We start from the raw sequence: 19,102 nt of genomic DNA, 5'->3' as shown, positions 1-19,102 counted from the left end.
AAATAGGAAGATGCATGCAAAGAATATAGCGGAGAACTTCAGCATCTTGAATTATGTATTTTAAATTGCTATAAAAATCAAAGACCAATACCATAGTAGAAAATTGCTCAAAGATCTTGAACAGACATTTCAGGAGAGAAAATCTAAATAGCCAACACACAAAAAGTGTTTGTTCTCATCAGATTCAATGAGGCTACTGGTCTAAATGCCATTTCTCTGAAGGCAATTTGTCATTTTTCTCTATTTCTAGGGCTTTAACCCTCAACTGAGCACCAAGAGACTCACACAGAGAATGCTTTATAGCAGTGGAGTTTATAATAGCAAAAATCTGAAACTCCTGCCTGAGTTTCTAGGCTGTCTGCCTGCCCTATGGATTTCAGACTTGCTAGCCTCCCCGCACCCAATCACATGAGATAATTCCTTAAATCTTTTTATACATGACATACATATATATGTGTGTGTGTGGGGGGGTGTTTTCCCATCTCTGTAGAACCCTAACTGAAACAATCTACTGTAAGAAGAAAAAGACGTACTAGTTTTATAACAAACTGAATACAGAAGGCAGAGAGTCAGATTACAGGGATTTAAGAGACAATAATGAGACAAAAAAAAATTATGAGTTTAGGACTTGGGATGAAAGCAAGCACTGTCAAAAACACCTCAAAGCTGAGTCTGAACTGGCATTAAATGATTAGTTGATGAGGATAATGGCAGGTTTGACAGGCAAATTTTAGTGGTTTTGAGTGGAACATACAACAAGTACATTAAAAAAATTACCAAAAACCAGAAAACAATAATACAAATTCAGGATCAATGGAGAAAAGTCATGAATTTCTATTAGCTAAATTCCAATAATTACCTAAATCACAGAGAGTGTTTTTAAAAATTTTTAACACTACTGCAAAATATCAAATTTTTTAGAAGGTTAGCTCTGCCACCTAGTGCTAGAAAATGCTAGAACACAGTCATTCCCAGGTGGTCAAGGAAAATACGGAAGAGTTATGACGTACAAAAATTACAATTTTACAGTAATTACAATAATTTACAATTGTAAAAATGGTGTCCACAATTTATTCCATCTTCCTTCAATTCACAAGTGAGATAAACTATGTGCTTATTATAAGAATAATGAAAAATGAATGTGGATACAATTATACTGCTTTTTAGTAAACGTAACATAAATTTGGAGTTGTTACAAATTTTAATAAAATCTTGGGATCTTCTTGTGGAATGTCTTACTCTGTCCTCCTCTCTATATTTTGACTGCCCTTTAAATCCATGTTCTATTCCTCTTGCTGTATCTATGACCTCTGCTATTTAATTAATGTATTTGGTTAACATCCTCATTTATACTAGTCTTTTAAAAATAAAGTTTTATCATTCTCCACATAGATGGCAGAGTGACCTATTTCAAAGGCAAAAAATGGATATTTATTGTCCTACTTAATCCTATAAGGCTGTTTTGATCACCTGCAGAAAGATCAATATTTCATAAGTATTAAACTTCATCATAATCCGGCCTCTGTCTGCCCAGTCAAAATAATTCAGCGACTCTGAGAGAGGGAGGAAAGGTATAAAACAAAGGGGAGGAAGATAGGGGGATAAAGGAAAAAGCAAAAGAAACAGGCATCCAATTTTAAAACCTGAATTATATTAATCAATAGGCCTTATTTTTCAGCATCAATAAATAGTGAACAGTGTCACAGGCAAATTTTCACTCATAAGCATTGCTCAATGACTGAACTCAGAGATAAAAACACAAGTTTGTCTTACCTTAGCAGTTTTAATATAGTGGCTCAAAACTTCTGCTCTGATTTTCAATGTTTGAGCATGAAGAATCTCTCTAACAACCCAAAAGCTTACCTGCAAATAAAAATTTAAAATAGTTGAGTGGCAAGATTCTTTATTTAGTACAATCAAATTAATGACAAGAGCTACTTGAGGAACTACTGACAGTTGTTTAAAAACAATACTTTCCCCTTCCCTTGAGTCACCACCAGGACATGACCAATCTTCAAATGCTACATACACTTCATGTACAGACAGGCAGATACAGGTATGTATATATGAATACACACACATAAAAACATTACTACATTTTTTAATTTGCAAAATCTAATACACATTTTGAAGGAAAAAAGAACACAATAAAACCAGAGTGATGCATCTTGAACACTATACAAGCGTTTTTTGCTGTATTTTGAAACACTTCAGCAGAATTAGATAAACTCACAGGTCAGACATGGTAAAACATGCTACTTATGGTATGTTTTCCTGTGGCTGTGTAATCTCATACTGCCATTTATTTATGTTCAGCAGAAACATAAGCGTAAAGAATCTCAAGTATGGTTTCCCTGGTATGAGTAAAATGAAATAAAGTATCATAAAGAAAAACGTATCTAAGTCATTCTAAAACTAAAGCTGTATTTTTTAAGTTACGTAAGGCTTTCTAATTCAATGAAACCATCTTTAAGATTTCTTTTAAAAACATCAAAAATCAATCTTTAGAAGGCAGACTATATCTATAACATTACTAAAATGCTATACTCTAGTGAAAATAGCGTGCTTACTGTATGATATAATATGTATGTAACATATTTTAATTCACGCACTATGAAAGCAAAATCAAAACACTCTCAGTTGGTTCAGACTTAGACAAACCTAAAAACGGAATGTAGTTAGAAAACAGTGCAAAAGATAAAGCCACTTCCTCATATTTCATCACTTTTTTTTTAGTGAGAGATATTTCAATTTTTACTTGCAACTTTCATCTATAAACTGTCAAAGTGTGTGTATTTTACAAACAGATGTAAATGTAAAATGTGTGTCTTTTACAAAAGCCATCTTCATATTTGCTACTGTATTTGAGCTACTAATGGCAATAATTATCCCTATAATAAAGTTTGCTTATAAAACGTATCTAAAGTTATACTTTAGACATTTTAACAACCTTAGTAAATTTCAATTATGAATTCAATCTAAACTGCATGTTCATTGACTTAATTAAGCTTAATGTCAAAGTTTTAAGACAAATACTATGGTGATCTAAAAACATGGCCACAAACTCTTTACCACTTCTCATGTTGAAAGCTGGGGTGTATGTCACCTCTCATTGAATCTAGACAGGTTTGTGACTGCTTCAAGAAATAGAAAATTAACAAAATTGATGCTGACATCCAGGACGAGGTCATAAAAGAATATGTGGCCCCTGCCTTGATTGCTGGATATTTTTCTCTGGGATCCCTAAGCCACTGTGTAAGAAGTCCAACTACCCTGAAAGCTCCATACAGGAAAGGCTAAGTGTAGGTGCTCCCCAGTCAACAGCCCCAGCGACAGCCAGCCAAGCCTGAGGATCCTGACCCAGAATGACTTACACTGAGACATACTTTTATGAAATCACTAGACTTAAAAAAAATCTTTTGGCCACTGAGACAAAAAAAGAGTGATTTTTAAGGAAAAGAAAATTTAATCATCATCAGAATTTTCAACAGCGACACTTTGCCATAGCAGGTAACCTTGATACTGAGTCATAACTTTGGTTTTCTTAATGTATCACACAACTAGAGGTAGAAAAAAATAAAAGTACTATGTCAAATGTAATGAAGGAAAGAAAATTTCATACAGAGAGCAGGCAAACTTATCAACATGTAAGAACTCAAGAATATTATTCCAATGAGCCCTCCCTGAGTAATTTCTGGAGAACAAGTTCAGACAGCCAAATGACTAGAGAAGCATCATCATAAGGGTGGTAGTGAGCATTAAGTATACACGTATTCACAGAAGTAAGAGTAATGAAGGTTAAGTAAAGGAGAGCATGTAATATAATGCCTGTATGCCTAGACAGTATATACTATAACTATAAAAAAACAGAGAAAACATGTGCAGAACATGTACTCACCTGTTTACGGGAATAAGACTGGTATTAGCATTGTTACTCTGGGACTGTTTGCTATGTAAGATAAAGCAAATGAGTCACTTGCAGGATACTGCTTAATGTGTGTTCCTTGAAAATCAGGTTCTGAGTGTGAAAGAAAGGATATGCAGATAAAATAAAGAAGAAGTGAAGTAAAACACTGGTCCTGAATTTGAATTAGAAGTATCAGTATGAAGTCGAGATATTTTATCTTTTGATAGTTTTGTGTGTCTGTGTGTGTGTGTGTGTGTGTGTGTGTGTGTGTGTGTATGATATATAGATATCCTAGCTATATCTGCTGAAAAGGCCTAGAAACTATGGTTACTCTAATAGCAATGAGCATCTCTAGCATCCCGGTCCATTTCCCACTATAAGAAACCAAGGTTTATTAAAGAAATGATTCTAGGCAAGGGGCAGGTAATGGATGAAATGAACCGACAACGTCTCTGCATTCAGACGGCAAGGAAATTATTAAAGATGACTAGGGTCATGACAAAGGACGTGAAAGCCAACCTGAAGAGAGTTCACTGGCCAAAGATGGGACAATATGAGTTTGAATAAGGATACTAACTGCAATGGGTTGAAACACATCATAAATATTTAAATTTATGAGTTCAAAATAAAACTAAAAAATAAAAAACTACTTGGTCACCACTACAGGATGACAGAACACCAATTCATTATCTTCAAAACTGCTAAATAGACAGAAACAAATATTTATCCTTCCTTTGCCTATAGGAAATTGACCTCCGGGTATGCAAATACTAGATGAGGGAAAATGTCTCTTTATAAAAGCATTCCAACTAATCAGCGCAGTTTAATACGTCCTGTGTTTTCTGGAAATTAGCTGCCGGTTTCAAAGGTTCTGCTGGGTTCGGTGCCTTTGGCAAGAGTCTAGGTTGTGCCGGGCTTTTTCATCAGGTCTTTTTTGTGATGTTAGCAGTTGTCTGGATCCAATAATTAAGGTTGTTAAAAGGTGAATTCTCATTTCATCCTCTTTTTTAGCAAAGAAAGATCAAAGTACATATCTAATACAAGTAAATATTAGGTCGCAATGTAAAATATTTTATCTTATTGTTGGTCACAGTCAAAAAAGTTCGAAAGCCACTGCCTAGAGAAGCTATTGCACATGGGCACCAAAAAGATTCTTTAGAGCATTCACAGCAATGCTCTTCATAATAGCAAAAAATCCAGGGTCACATCTTATGTCCACCCTTGAAAGAATGATGAATTCTGATACACTCATGCAATAAATGCTAGCAGATAGCACTGAAAATCAGTGAACAAGAGCTACACACATCACCATGGACACGGAAGAGAAACACACAAATGAAAAAAGCCAAGCACAGAAGGGTACGTATAGTCTGATGATATATTTTACAAAGATGAAAAACAAGCAAGATTATACATGTTGTTTAGGGATACCATTATTTCTGGTAAATCTATATGAAAATTATGAGAGAAGTTAAAAAATTTCTAAACCAACTTAAAAAAAAAAGAAAAGAAAGAAAAAACCTCAAAATGTTCAGGTAATGGTTACCCCTAAGTGAAGACAGAATGAAGAACACGTTTAATGCTTCAACAAAAGTTTTGGTAATACTGTATTTCGTAGTTTGGGTGGTGAATTCACAGCTGTTTATTAGAACCCTTCCTAATACATACTAGATTAACAACATGAACTCACCAGCTTTTGTAGCCTAACAATGGTCAAACACTGCAGTTACATATGATTCAAACAAACATTTAACACATTCTTAGAAATGTATCAACTGCTTCATTAAAAAGTAAACCTTAGATATTTTTAACTGTAGTTGCTTTATTCAGGGTTTTATAATCATATAGAGATGTTATGAAAACCTTGTATTTGTAGTCAAATATATGTTAAGCTTTAAAGATAGTTTCTTAACTTTTCATCGTGGAAAATTTCAACTGTATACTGAACTAAGGAATTACAGTAAATAGGAATTACAGAAGGAAAACAATAGAGATCATACAGAGAGACAACAATTGAAGAGATATTGGTTGAAATGTTCTAGATTTGATATAAAAACCTGAACTATTTCTTAATGAAAAATTATATACTGAGGAATTGAATTTCAGAAATGAAATATCAAAATTTAGTAAGTAACTCACATGATTAAATCTTCTTGTGAAGGCAACTGCATTTGGTGCAGAACTATATTTTTCTTTCTTATTCCATCCACAACTTGAAAGCTCCTGAAAAATTAAGTTGAAAATTAAGTATAAATTCATGAAATAGCCCAATTTCCTTGTTATATTAACAGTTCCAAAGCATTAAAGACTGTTGTATCTTTTCTTGGAACTGTTTTATTTAATAGGAATATATCTAAATTATAACCATTCAGTTAAATCACAAAGGTAAATTTTATTAGAATGTAAGAGGGCAAAATTACTTGTCTATGAGGACATAGATCATTAGATTTATACTCCATATGCAGATTGATGGGTTCTTCTTTGAAGACATTTGAATCCCAAGAGGAAAAGATCTACAAATAACGGAAAGTGAGCTCCCACAATGTACAGTGAAGCCCACTAGCTGTCAAGCCCCAGTCAATCACTCAAGAGCATCCAGCCAGCTTCCTGGTACCTCAGCCTTTGAGCACAGCCAATGATCCCAAGTATCCGAAGAAACCTCTAATAAAGGGGGTTCCTGATACCCAAAAAGGTCTATCAATAGATTTCAAAGGGCTCAAAACTTGGATGTAAAAAAAAAAAAAACTGAAGTGACATTCCTCTTAACTATGCATGCTATCTACAGAGTATAGAAAAATAGGCAGTACATGTTACTTTGTTACTAACAAAAATCACAAATATTTTCACATCACATTACAGTTGGTACAGATATCTCAAAAATAGAATTTACACTCATCACTACTTTGCAATTATAATCTCATCACCTTTAGATCTTACTATGTTAATAAAGAGGTACATATATTGCCATAGAACAGTTTTTTAAAATATTTTGATACATTTATCTTAACAGAATTGATTTTCCTTTGATTTTAAAGGGTTCAATTCCATAAGCTTCAGTTTGCCAACAGGGTCCAAGGTTCAAAATAGGTTAAGAACCCTGCTGTAACACAACCACCATCACCAGAAACAGAGAGAGAACCCACGGGGAAAAGAACTCTGAGGAAACTGAGTTAGGGCAGTGAACAACAGAAAACCGAGAAAAGAAAAAGACAAAACCATACAATTATTACTCTCAGATAGATAAGAATAGATAATGCTCCCATTAAATGGCAAGAACAGGAGGATATAAATAAAAAATATTCAGAGAACAAAACAGAAATAAATATATTTCGGAAATAAAATATATAAGAGAAATTTTTAAAATCAACAGAGGAGTTGTGAGATAAAGGTGATAAAAATCTTTAAAACAACAGGTTAAAAATAGGAGCAAAATTATTATGTTAATTAGAAGAGTCGATAAGAGTCAACTTCTGAATAATAAGAATTTTAAGAGAATACAAAAAGAGAGAAAAGTAACATTAAAAAAAAAAAACAAAACTTACTCAAGAAAATGCCTCCAGAACTTACAGGACAAGAAAAGACCTGCCTAATGCCCATTATAACAGATTTAAGAAAAAAAAAAAAAAAAAAAGACTCAAACCGAGGTATCAAAAATGTAGCATAACTGGAGACAAATCATAAATCGTCAGTTCAAAAACAAAACAAAACCAGATCTACACAGAAAAACAGGGATCAGAAGGTATCAGATATCTCAAAAGCAATCCCAGAACTTAAAAGACAACTGAAACAATGCCTTCAAAATCCCAGAATTCTATACTCAACAAAAATATCAATTCAGTATGAAAGTATAGCACAGTCATTTTCACATGAAACTCTCAGAGAATTTGCCTTCTATGTACCTATTCTCAGACAGCTAGAACATACGTTCCAACAAAACAAACTAGCAAGTTAAGAAAAAGACTAAATCAGGAAACTGAGGAACCAACATAGAAAGAAAATATTGGAAATTCCCAGATTAACAATAAAGGGAGATCCCGGGACAAAGCTGTGAGCAGACCTTAGGAACAAGAGTCCAGATGGTTAAGTAGTAATGACGGAGATTCCAAGTGAGACCTCTCTGAATGAAACATCTGGAGTGTTTAAGGAGGAGACACACTCACTGCATGAACTTCTGGCAGAAAAATCAGCGACAAGTGCAGAGAAAGCTCAAGTAAGTTATTTAGCTCGAGGAAAACAACATTTAAGAAATCATGGCTCAACTGTCCTTTACAGTTGAAATGAAATATTTAGTGTTGATAGTATATTGACATAAAAATGACATATGGTATTGACACAACATTGTAAAATGATTATAAATCAATAAAAAATGTTAAAAAAAAATGACATATGGTAACAATGTTCTTTACAGTTGAGCCATGATTACTTATTCACGTCAAAATTGTGACAATAACTGTAAGGGAAAGAGGAGGAAGTGAATTGCATAAACGTGCAGAGACTGTAAGAGAAGAAAACCGTTTCTCTAGTAGAGAGTCAATAAATCATACCCAAAATTGAAAAATCACAAGCAACAGGCATTTAGACATATTATCTGAAAAACAGACATAAATTCTGCCAAGGAAGAAAAGCTAAGAGGCTTGGATGGGTGTGGGGCTCAAGGGTGGAGGCTGAAAGGGTGGGAGCAAATGGATATTGCTATACTTTGCTCTCTTATGGAAACACCTGACTTCTTAAACATGATATATGCATATCTCCAATAAAATTTTAAAATAAAATAAAACAAACAAAAAAAGAACTGAGTCAGGAGAAGACTGAGGAAATAGCTATGATGATATTACAATACTTTATAAAAAAGGTAATATTCCCCTGAGTAGGTCAGTATCAGTGGATATTGAAAAAAGTGGTAAATTCAAGATATTCTGAAGGCAGGCAAGACTTCGTCAAAAATTGGACTCACACAGTGTAAGCTAAGAATGAGGTGATAAGAATGAGGTACTAAGATGCACAAGTTTCTGGCTAGAGCAACCGAGATGGGGAATACTAAAGAAAGAGATGACAGTCATCACTTTAATGCAGCAGATAAACAGTAAATGCTCTGACGATATGAATTACATTTTTAAACCTAAAATTAAATTGCAATTTTCAAATTAAAATTACTGAACGGAAAAAAAATGACACAAGTAACACACAGTGAAAAAAAACTGCTTGGAACTAAGCCTAGATATATGCTCATTTCACATTATCTCCCTGTATAGACAGGAAATAGTTAGTGTAGACAGTATATTGACATAAAAATGACATATGATGACTATAATAAAAACATCAAACTGCTAGGAAACATTTCTGTTCTTTCCAAAAAGTAACGGCATACTTATACAACTATATAAAGATGCCATATTTTAGGACAAAATCCCTAGGATTAAATCCATCAACTTGAATTTGTTTTTAAGAGTAGGAATCTTTTCAAGGCTTTAATATCTGTCAAACTGCCCTCCTGAAATTCTGAATCATTTATACAAGCACGAGTGTCAGTTTCACAAGAGTCCTATCAAAACTAGGTATATTTAATTCCCTTTCTATATGTTGTACTTTAATTTCTCCACCGACCAGGGTAATAGTGGTTGTGTGACATTTTTTTTAAAAACAGGAAATGAGGGGTAGGGAGCTGTAAATCACCTATACACCCATCACCCGAAGAAAACCTATATAAATATCATCCCAATTGTCTTCACGTGCATACAGGGGCTGGCTTTTGTTTATTAAAAATAGCCACTACACTTATCCTTTTCTTTGTGATTCAATCTTCTGATTTTGTGCTTAGAAAGTCTTTTCATCCTGAGAACATGTTAACAGCCGCAATAAAAAAAAAAAATAACAGACCAATAGTTAACATGAATATAGGGATCACTATTCTAAACACTTTATAAATATCAACTCATTTGATCTTACCTTTATCTTTAAAACTTACTATGATAAATAAGGAACGCAGATAAAGTTACTGGTGAATTATGGCTTTAGTTTTTACATTAAAAAATTTTAATGCTATTCTGACTCTTCAAATAAGAAATACTAAAAGGTTTTGAAAATCTACCCAGTTCTTGGAACATTTCAGCATTATGAACTTAATGAAAAATGCTCTTCCCCTTTGAGAAAACTCTACTAGAAGCAGACTGAAAGAATGCAGGGATTGAATGGTTCTGTAGTCACATTATGTGGGAGCAAATGTTTTAAAATCCCACTGGAACCTTTTATCCTAAAGAAATCTGTAATTAGGAAGCACGAAGAAACAAGTAGGCGTTTAGAAAATTCTCAAAAAAAATTTTTTTTAATTGAAGTATAGTTGATTTACAATGTTGTGTTAGTTTCAGGTGTACAGCACAGTGATACAGTTACACACACACACAGACACACACACGTATTATATATTCTTTTTCAGATTCTTTTCCATTATAGGTTATAAGATATTGAATTTAGTTCCCTGTGCTGTACAGTAGGTCCTTGCTGTTTATCTATTTTATATATAGTAATGTATCTATGTTAATCCCAAACTCCTAATTTATCCCTCTCCAACCCTTTCTTCTTTCGTAATCACAATTTATAAAAAAAACTTAAGATGGTAGTTTCTGCTTCAGAAAAGTTTCCCCTCTGAGACAATGTTACTTTACTAGCTCGTCTACCACCACAACAAACAGGACTATGAAGACAGAGGACAGATGAGTGGCTGCCAGGGACTAAGGATGGTGGGGAGCAGGTAAGAGTGGGAGGGGCGTGGCTACAAAGGGGCAGTACAAGGGAGGGATCCTTGTGGTGCCGGAACGGCTCTGTATTTTGATGGAGGTGGTAGTCAGACAAATCTACACATATGATAAAATGTCATAAAACTATACAGACATGCATTGTACAAATGTCCATTTCCTGGTTTTGATATTATACTACACTTATACAAGAGATAACTTCCAGGGAAAACTTCTAGGTGAAGGGTAAATGAGCCCTTTCTGCACCATTTTTGCAACTCCCTATGCATCTACAATTATCTCCATACTATTTTTTGCAACTTCCTGTGAATCTTTAATTACCTCCAAATAAAAACTTAAAAAAACAATGACAATAACAACAAAAACCCACTTAATAGCTGATGAAGCTGAAACTGCACTGGGACTCCAGGAACTCACCCACTGCTTTCTTCCTAAACCCGGACATGCATTTATGATTAGCTGGCCTTAAGGGACTTTTGCCCTACCCCACCTCTACCTCTCAACAGCCACTAAATATCCGTCAGAAAAAAAAAAATTGCTTTTCCCTTTGTTCCTGTCTCTTTCTGTCCAAGACCCTAGGCTCTTCCTCCAAGTGACACTATATAATCTAAGAAACAAATTCTACCAGTTGTCATCTTGTCAACTCATCAGCCACATCAAGTTATTCTGCACTAAATCATTTCCCATGAACACCAACAAGTGAAAGTAAATTTAGTGACTCAAAAGATGCTTTTTTAGGGTCTGACTTAAGAATAGGACTTATGTGAGTACACTACAAAAATAAGCCTCCATTTTAGCAAAGGCTAAATGAAATACAGCAGCCTTGATACCTCTTAAAATTTGTTCAAATGTATTTAACTTGCAAGTTTTAAATCAGGCAAGGAAGAGAAATCCTCTAATAGTAACTCACATTTACAAAAGCAATTTCCTAATGGTCATTAAACGTGCATTTGAAGGAATATTCATGGACTCACTTTGAGCCATGAAACTGCAATTACTCTGGAAGCACGTGGGAAGGCAGACGCCGCGACTGACGACACATACCCTATGAAAGAATTACTGAATTTCACGGGAGCCACAGCTTCTCTTATGTCTTGTAGGTTTGTTCTGTAAAGTCAAATTCTTGATCTAAATTTCATCTTGTAGGTTCCAACACTCTTAAAAGGACTGCTCTAAGGGTGATGTTGTAGGGGTACCTATAGGCAGAAGAAGAGAAAAGGCCAATATAGACCAGCACGTAGACAGAGACTGAGGGACGAAAAGAAAGTGATGGAATTGTAAAAGACTGTGGGGGATGGGGCGGGGGTGCTCACAAGGAGAAGATCATTATTGCTGGGATATTCTTAAGCTCAAGCTGGAAGCTTTAAAGAGATTCAGCATATCCGTTAGCATTCAGCCTACACGGCTGTTTAGAAAAGACGCCTCAGCCACAGATGAAGTGCTCACTGTGATTCTTAACCAACAGAATAAGCTTGGAAACTATCTAACTCCAATGTAATACGTAAAATCAAAAATATCACTTCACTTTTCTAACGTACTCACACTCTCTCCTGCCGACACCTTAAAGCCACCTCTACAGTGAGAGCAGAGGCAAAGGCAAGGGCTGTCTTCAGCCACGGCCGATGCTGGGATCCACCTACGGGCCTCGTCAACAGTTTTCTTCTTCGCCCTCTCTAGCTCTAATCTAAACCTGACCTTACTGTATATTAAGAAAGTTCACTGCAAGGAACAGCGATAATATGAATGGACAGAACAGCGGCACCTTGCTTCTAATGAAACGGGCCGCTTTTTCTAGTCTGTAAGAAGTCACACGTCTCTTGTGCTTTCTTCAGATCTCCCACTATAGTCACGGATTGTTTACATTTTAATTCTAATAAAAATAATTTTCTCTATATCAAGGATAGAATTACAGTATTCTTGATGTTGGAGCTCTGGATGTTGCCAGGATTACAGTCTCTGCACACACAAGAAAGTCTGCATTTAACCAGAATTCTTCCTCAGTCTCTCCTTTGTCCCAGTCATACATGAGGGCCTTATCTATCCTTTGTATCTAATGTGTTTATTGCTATAATCTAAAGGACTTATTATTATTGCCCTACAGAACAAACAATAACGTGTGAAACTTTGTTCTTTGAATGTAATACATGCCAGAGGACTTTCAGCCAGAGACTGCCACTTTATAAACACTTGGGAACCCCATAAGAGGGGCAATCATTAGCCAATGCAATGACTACGGTACAGATTTCAAGCACTACCCCTTACTTAAGACTTATCGAAAGCACCAGGGAATTGCTACTGGAGAGAAAACCTAATTGCAAGAGAGCTTTCTGTCCTAATTCATCCTGTGTTGAACAACATAATACTCATTCTGAAGAGAAACCCCACTGGTGTAATGCACATGGCAATGTCTTCAGAAGAAATACAAGCCTTACAGAGCATCAGAGAATCACTAACAGAAAAAAAGAAACAACAAAGTCCTATGAATGTATAAACATGGAAAAACCTTCAGAACAGTCATTGCTTGCTCAACACGAAAGAACTCACGCTGGAGGGAAGCCCTGTAAATGCATTAGAGCCTTCTAACAGGAACAAAACAAAACAAAACAAAAAACACCTTCTCATCAGAAGAAAAATCACACATCTATGTACATAAGAAATGAGAAATGTGGGAAAACTTCAACAAGAATTGAACTTCAGCTAAATATCGGAAAATTCACACCAGAAATTAGTGAATATACAGAACCCTCACAGTAAACTCCTGCCCTCACCGAACACTGAACTGAAAGCAGGGGAGAAGAGTGTGAAGCCTGGTTTTGTGTTAGAGGGATCACAACCCACGGAAGCTTCCAAGTCTGGCACGCTGCGTGGACCAGTGGGCAAGTGAAGATTCTGACTGTGCTTCAGTAAAAAAAAAAGAAACAACTACATCAAAAAAGGCAGTATATAAAGAAAGTGTTATCTCTCCAAAAATATTTCTGAAAAAAATACTGTAATGTGTTAATGTTATTAAATACGGGTGGCAAATCCAAAAAAAAAAAATTTGTTAAAGTTATCAATAGCAAGAGTTTTGACATAATAAACAAAAATATCTGTACGAATAATTTGGCACTGGTTAATAAATTTAAAGATGTCAACATCCTACAACTCAGTAATTAATGTACTAGTGTATCAACATGGATGCTGGTCCAAAAATGCTGGACATAAGAAGCAAGCTAAAAAAGAAGGAAAAAAAATAGGATACCATCTACCTAAAAAATTTAAAACCTACAAAAGTATATATTGCTAAGGGATACATATACTTATAGAAAAAATTGTGACTAATTGCACAGGAACGATATAGATCAATACTAGACAGTGGTGGGAGGAGGGAAGAGGTGAACGTGGAAGGACCCAGAGGTTAGGCAGATACACAGAGGTCATCTCATTACTCTTGATGCCTTTTTCTATGTCTTAAGTATCTCACGATAAATTAGAAGACATTTTTCTGCCAGATGACAAAGTCCTATTTGTGCTGCCAGATTTAGTGTAATTTTGATGATTATATGAAACATTTTGGTGCTACATTGTTTCTTCCAAGAATTACTGCTTCAGTTTTTTAAAAACATTCCCTCATTGAACAAACATTTACTAAACACTATGTTCACTTTCTCATTCTAAATATTGAGCTCCCACTACTTGCCAGACAAATAGTAAAAACAAACTCATTAGTCATAAGTGCCCTCATGTAGCTTAAAATTCAGCAGAAATGGCAAGCAATAAACAGGTAAGGGCATAATTAACAACACTTCACACTGGATCGTTGCTTCCTTCTTAAAAATGTGTCCTTTACTTGATTCATCAAATTTCATACTAACCTAGCTCTCCTTCTAAATCACCAGCTGCTGGTCTCAGTCTCTTTTGTTAGTTTCTCCTTTAGTTTCACTAAATAGGTTCCTGTTTTCCATATCAATATTCACTCTCTTGGTAATCTCGCCCACACTTTATGTATCTCCACACTGACAACTCCCAAACTTACATTTCCAGCCTGGACTGAAAACCTATGCAGGTATATATTCTCTCACTAGTCATTCTCCTCGGCTGTCCAACAGGCATGTAAAACTAAGCATGTCCGAAGCCACACGCGGGCTCTTCCCTCAGATCTGCTCCTCTGGCCTTTCTCCACAGGCTGCATGGCACAGCCCCAGGAGATCTGAACATAATACTCATAATTTTCCATCTCACAGAGTATCAACTAAATGCTTCTGGTGTAAAATAAAAAATCTTGCCATCATCCTTGACTCCTCTTGACAAATCGTGCCTGACAATTCTCACCACATCTTCTGCTCCCACCCTGATGTGAGCTACCTTCGTCTCTCACCTGGTCTCCTAGGTTCAGTCCTTGGCACCATCTGCTCCCCACCCCATGCCTGCTTCCCTGCACACCCTGGTCAGCAGACAGGGGGAGCCAGAAAACCTCACTCGTCTGCGTCTGCTTGAAAGCCTCCGATAATGTCCTCTCTTCTTCAAAGTAATGGTTTTCAAGGCCCCCTACCACCAAACCCTCACTACACCTCCCACCTTCTGCCATACTCCTCCACTCACTCACTGGCGCTCACTGGCCTTTGCCCTGGGTTTCACAGCTTACTCCAGCAATCTTTTCCCTTATGTAAGCATAATAAATGGCTTACAATGGGTAAATGCATAATAAATGTTAGCCTCTCTTTAAAAAATAAAATGCCTTCCTCGACTCTTATAAAATTTCAACACACAGTCATATGATGAAGTCATAAAATAAAGGTACAAGGAAAAGTGTTCAGGGCCAGCGTAGACTTCAGTTTACTACAACAAGTACACTCTATTTTGTTCCCAAAAGAGCTGAGAAAGAATCTTACAGTGCTGAGTATCAGTACTGCTCTTTCTGCCCGGATCGCTCTGCCCCAGACACGGGAAGACTTGCTCTCTCACCTCCTCATGGTCACTCTCAGACGACTCCATCTCGGGGAGGCCTTGCTGACCATCCCATCTGAAACCACAGCTCCCGCTGTGTCCTTGCTCCCCGTCCCCTTCTGGCTGCTTGATGCTATTGGTGACACACTACTAGCTCACCTCACTCAAAGGGAAAATCTAGGAGGGGAGGAACTTTATTTTTTAATGTAACTTTTAGAGGCCACACTCTATTTACAGTTATTACAAAATACGGTGACACTTCCCGTGCTGTGCAGTGCATCCCTGTAGCCTGTCTTCCGCCCAGCTGCTTTAACCTCCCACCCTCTCCCCGCTGGCAACAACCAGTTTGTCCTCTACACCTGTGTGTCTGCTGCTTTTCTGTTTTATTCCCTAGTTTGCTGTATTTTTTAGATCCCACATATACAGTATGTGTCCTCCTCTGTCTGACTTATTTCACTTAGCATGATGGAGGGCAGGAATTTTAGTCTGTTTGTTCACTGCTGTAAACCAGTGCCTGGCACAGAATGCTCAGTAAATAACTTGCTGAAGCACAACAAATACACGTAAAACTGCAACTGACAAGTCCAGTGAGGAACTGAAGTGCTGGGGGAGCCTGCAGGGAGATAAGAAAAGCCCACGTGAGAAAGTCAAACGTGATCTGAGAACTGAAGGATGAGCAGGAGTTAACTGGAACATGCATAAGCTCAGTGGTGAGAGCGACTGAAAGGCCACCGCACTAAACCAGAAAGAGGTGGAAAAGGCTTAAGACGGGATTGAGGTAGGAAGTGGATAGGAAAAGGCAAAACTCTTTGAAGAGATTTGTAGATGATATTACAATAGTCTGTCTTTATCTTCAGAGCAAAAGGAAGCCACTGAAGCATTTTAAGTACAGGGATAGTATGAGCAGATTTACATGCTGAGAAGGTTAGCACGGCTACTGGGTGGAGGAGAGTTCAGAAGGGTTGGGTGGAGGTGGACAGATCAGGAAAGAGGGCCTCGGGTTACACCGCGGTCTTGGATTAGGACGCTGACAGCAGAGAGAGAATGGATAAATAAGATACTTAGTTTTAAAAAAAAAATCAATGGGACTGGTGCTAAATTAGATCAGGGAGTGGAGTGAAGGGAATTTTAAGGTCCATGTCTATAAAGTTTACGCACTGATAGATGTCCCAGGGAAATTAAAAATCCCCACTGACATGAAGTCTATGTCCTTAAATAGTCATTATCTAAATCTTCAATGTCCAACCCCCTAGACACAAACGGCTATGGAGCACTTGCAGTGTGGCTTCTCCACATAAAGATGTGCTGTAATTGTACAATATACACTGAATTTCATAGTCTTAGTACAGAAAAAAGTAAAACACCTCAGTAATTTTTATACCAATTACAAGTTGAAGTGATAATATTTTGGATGTGGTAGGTTAAATACAATTATTAAAATTAATTTTACCTTTTTTACTTTGTAATGTGACTACTATAAAATGTGAAGGGATGTAAATGGCTCACATTACATTTCTATATACTAATCTCATGTGAAACAGCAATATAGTCATTGCAGTTTATTCAGAAGGGAAAAATATGTCTAAGGAGAAGATGGCTGAATTTCAGGGCATAAAAAAGTAACTTTTATAAAGAATCTAGTTTGTTTTGTTCAGGGATGTGAGGAAATGAATATTGCAGTTTTTGTGATTTAAATACAAAAGCTATTTTTGTTTGTGCCTTTTTTATAGACTAGATTGCTCCTCTTCTGTTGCTAATCTAATGGTTCAGTTGAGAGTGCCCTCCATGGTAAGGGGGGAAAAGTTAGAGAAACAAAGAATCGTGGAAATGACAGGGACTCAAAGATGATTCAGGCCCACCACTTCATTTTGTAAGTGACAAACTTGAGATACTCAGACATTAAGTAACTTACTTGACAATCACAGGACTAATCCTGTCTACACCACTGAAGATATAGATGTTTTCTCTAACTCATTATAATCATTATAGTAGACTTACTATCCTGTAAGAAATACACTGTATTTTGTTCCCAAAAGAACTAAAAAACATCTTATGGTACTGAATATTAGTATTATCAGTGACTTGGTTTGGGGATACAAAATCATATTTACATTCTTATCTGCTAAGAGTGAAAAGCATCAGGTTTTAGAGTCTGAAAGCCAGTTCCAGGGCTTAGCTGTGTACCAGGGACAACTGCCATTCTGTTTTCTCATCAGTAAAACAGGCACTGCCATACTCAGGTTGTGGTACGGACAGGAACATTACACACACACACACATACACACACACACAGACACAGACACAGCGTGATAAATGGCTTACGGTGGGGAGATGCACAGTAAGTATTAGTCTCCTTTTTAATAAAAACAAAAAATGCCTCCTTGATTCTCTTCTCTCCATAATGTCAATACACAGTCATAAAGTCATAAAATTAAGGTACAAGAGGAAAGATTACCGAAGTGTGTTGTGAAACCCAGCAGCTTATTTCCATTCTCCCACTAAAAAGCTTCAGAGCCTTTGGTAAAACATTCAGCCTCTCTAAGTCCATGCCCCTTCAGTAACGTAGTAAAGCCAAACCAACCAAAATGGTTCCAACAGTCCCATCTACAACTCAGCAGGATATTAGCCATGAACGCCACATGAGCTTCTGAGGCCTGAATAATACATTGACAAGTTACATCAAAAGCTTTAAACATTTAAAAATTTCTATAAAGTATAATTTGTCATTTCTAAAACTTCTTAATTTGAGACCATAATTCACTATCTTATATATTTTAAAGGAAAGTTCTTAAAACTACTCACGTCTGGTTGAATGGCTTTAAATACTGGAACATCCATTAGCGTTATCTGACCCTGAAATGAAAAGTAAAAAAAAAATCATAATTTATTCTTTGGAATTCTACGGTATGACATCTTCTAAATTAAAATTACATTCTGTACTAAAATATATTAAGTACTCAAATCTTTACTAGAAAAAGTCCCAATTTTATAAGGGCTTAAGAAAATGAAAATTCAGCCCTGATACCATTAAATATAATTATTTCTAATTATCTCATGTCTATTCACATTTTCTTGTGAGATAACTGAGGTAAAGTTAGAAAACAAAATTAATTTTAAAATTTTGGACATGGTCATACATGGCCAAAATGAAAAAACAAAAATTGGATCTACTGGTTCATGGAGCAGTGTTATTATGACTATTAAATCCTATCTCCTCAAATGGTAATATAAAATCTGACCTTAATAAAAAGGTATTCTTCCCAATTTATAAAAGGTAACGACTCGACTCTAGTGGCAACTCACACTGAAGGACTCCACATGGCTACGGACCTATCTCACTCGTGGCTACAGATGTAAAACAGAATCTAGCAACACACCAAATAATATGCTATGACCAAACACAGTTTATTCCTGGAATGCAAGACTGGTTCAGTATCAAATCAATGCACTCTGCTAACAAATTAAAGGAGAAAGACAACCTAAATAAAGGAACATTATGTCAGTTAAGAATTCAATG

General features: G+C 36.1%; 1 protein-coding gene across 4 annotated transcripts in view; it reads right to left on the bottom strand.

The window, feature by feature from the left end:
* RALGPS2 (Ral GEF with PH domain and SH3 binding motif 2) overlaps positions 1–19,102 on the bottom strand; it is a 135,933-nt gene that overhangs the window by 75,127 nt on the left and 41,704 nt on the right. For all 4 annotated transcript variants that reach the window (XM_074349861.1, XM_074349863.1, XM_074349860.1 and 1 more), the window contains 3 exons: positions 18,388–18,438; positions 6,047–6,130; positions 1,774–1,863 (listed from right to left, as the gene is read on the bottom strand). In XM_074349861.1, the coding sequence (XP_074205962.1) occupies positions 1,774–1,863; positions 6,047–6,130; positions 18,388–18,438 (225 nt within the window). The remainder of the gene's footprint in view (positions 1–1,773; positions 1,864–6,046; positions 6,131–18,387; positions 18,439–19,102) is intronic.

The sequence above is a fragment of the Camelus bactrianus genome, chromosome 21, assembly GCF_048773025.1.
Source record: "Camelus bactrianus isolate YW-2024 breed Bactrian camel chromosome 21, ASM4877302v1, whole genome shotgun sequence".
In the NCBI taxonomy this organism is placed as follows: Eukaryota; Metazoa; Chordata; class Mammalia; order Artiodactyla; family Camelidae; genus Camelus; species Camelus bactrianus.
This window is presented reverse-complemented; position numbering and strand designations above follow the sequence as displayed.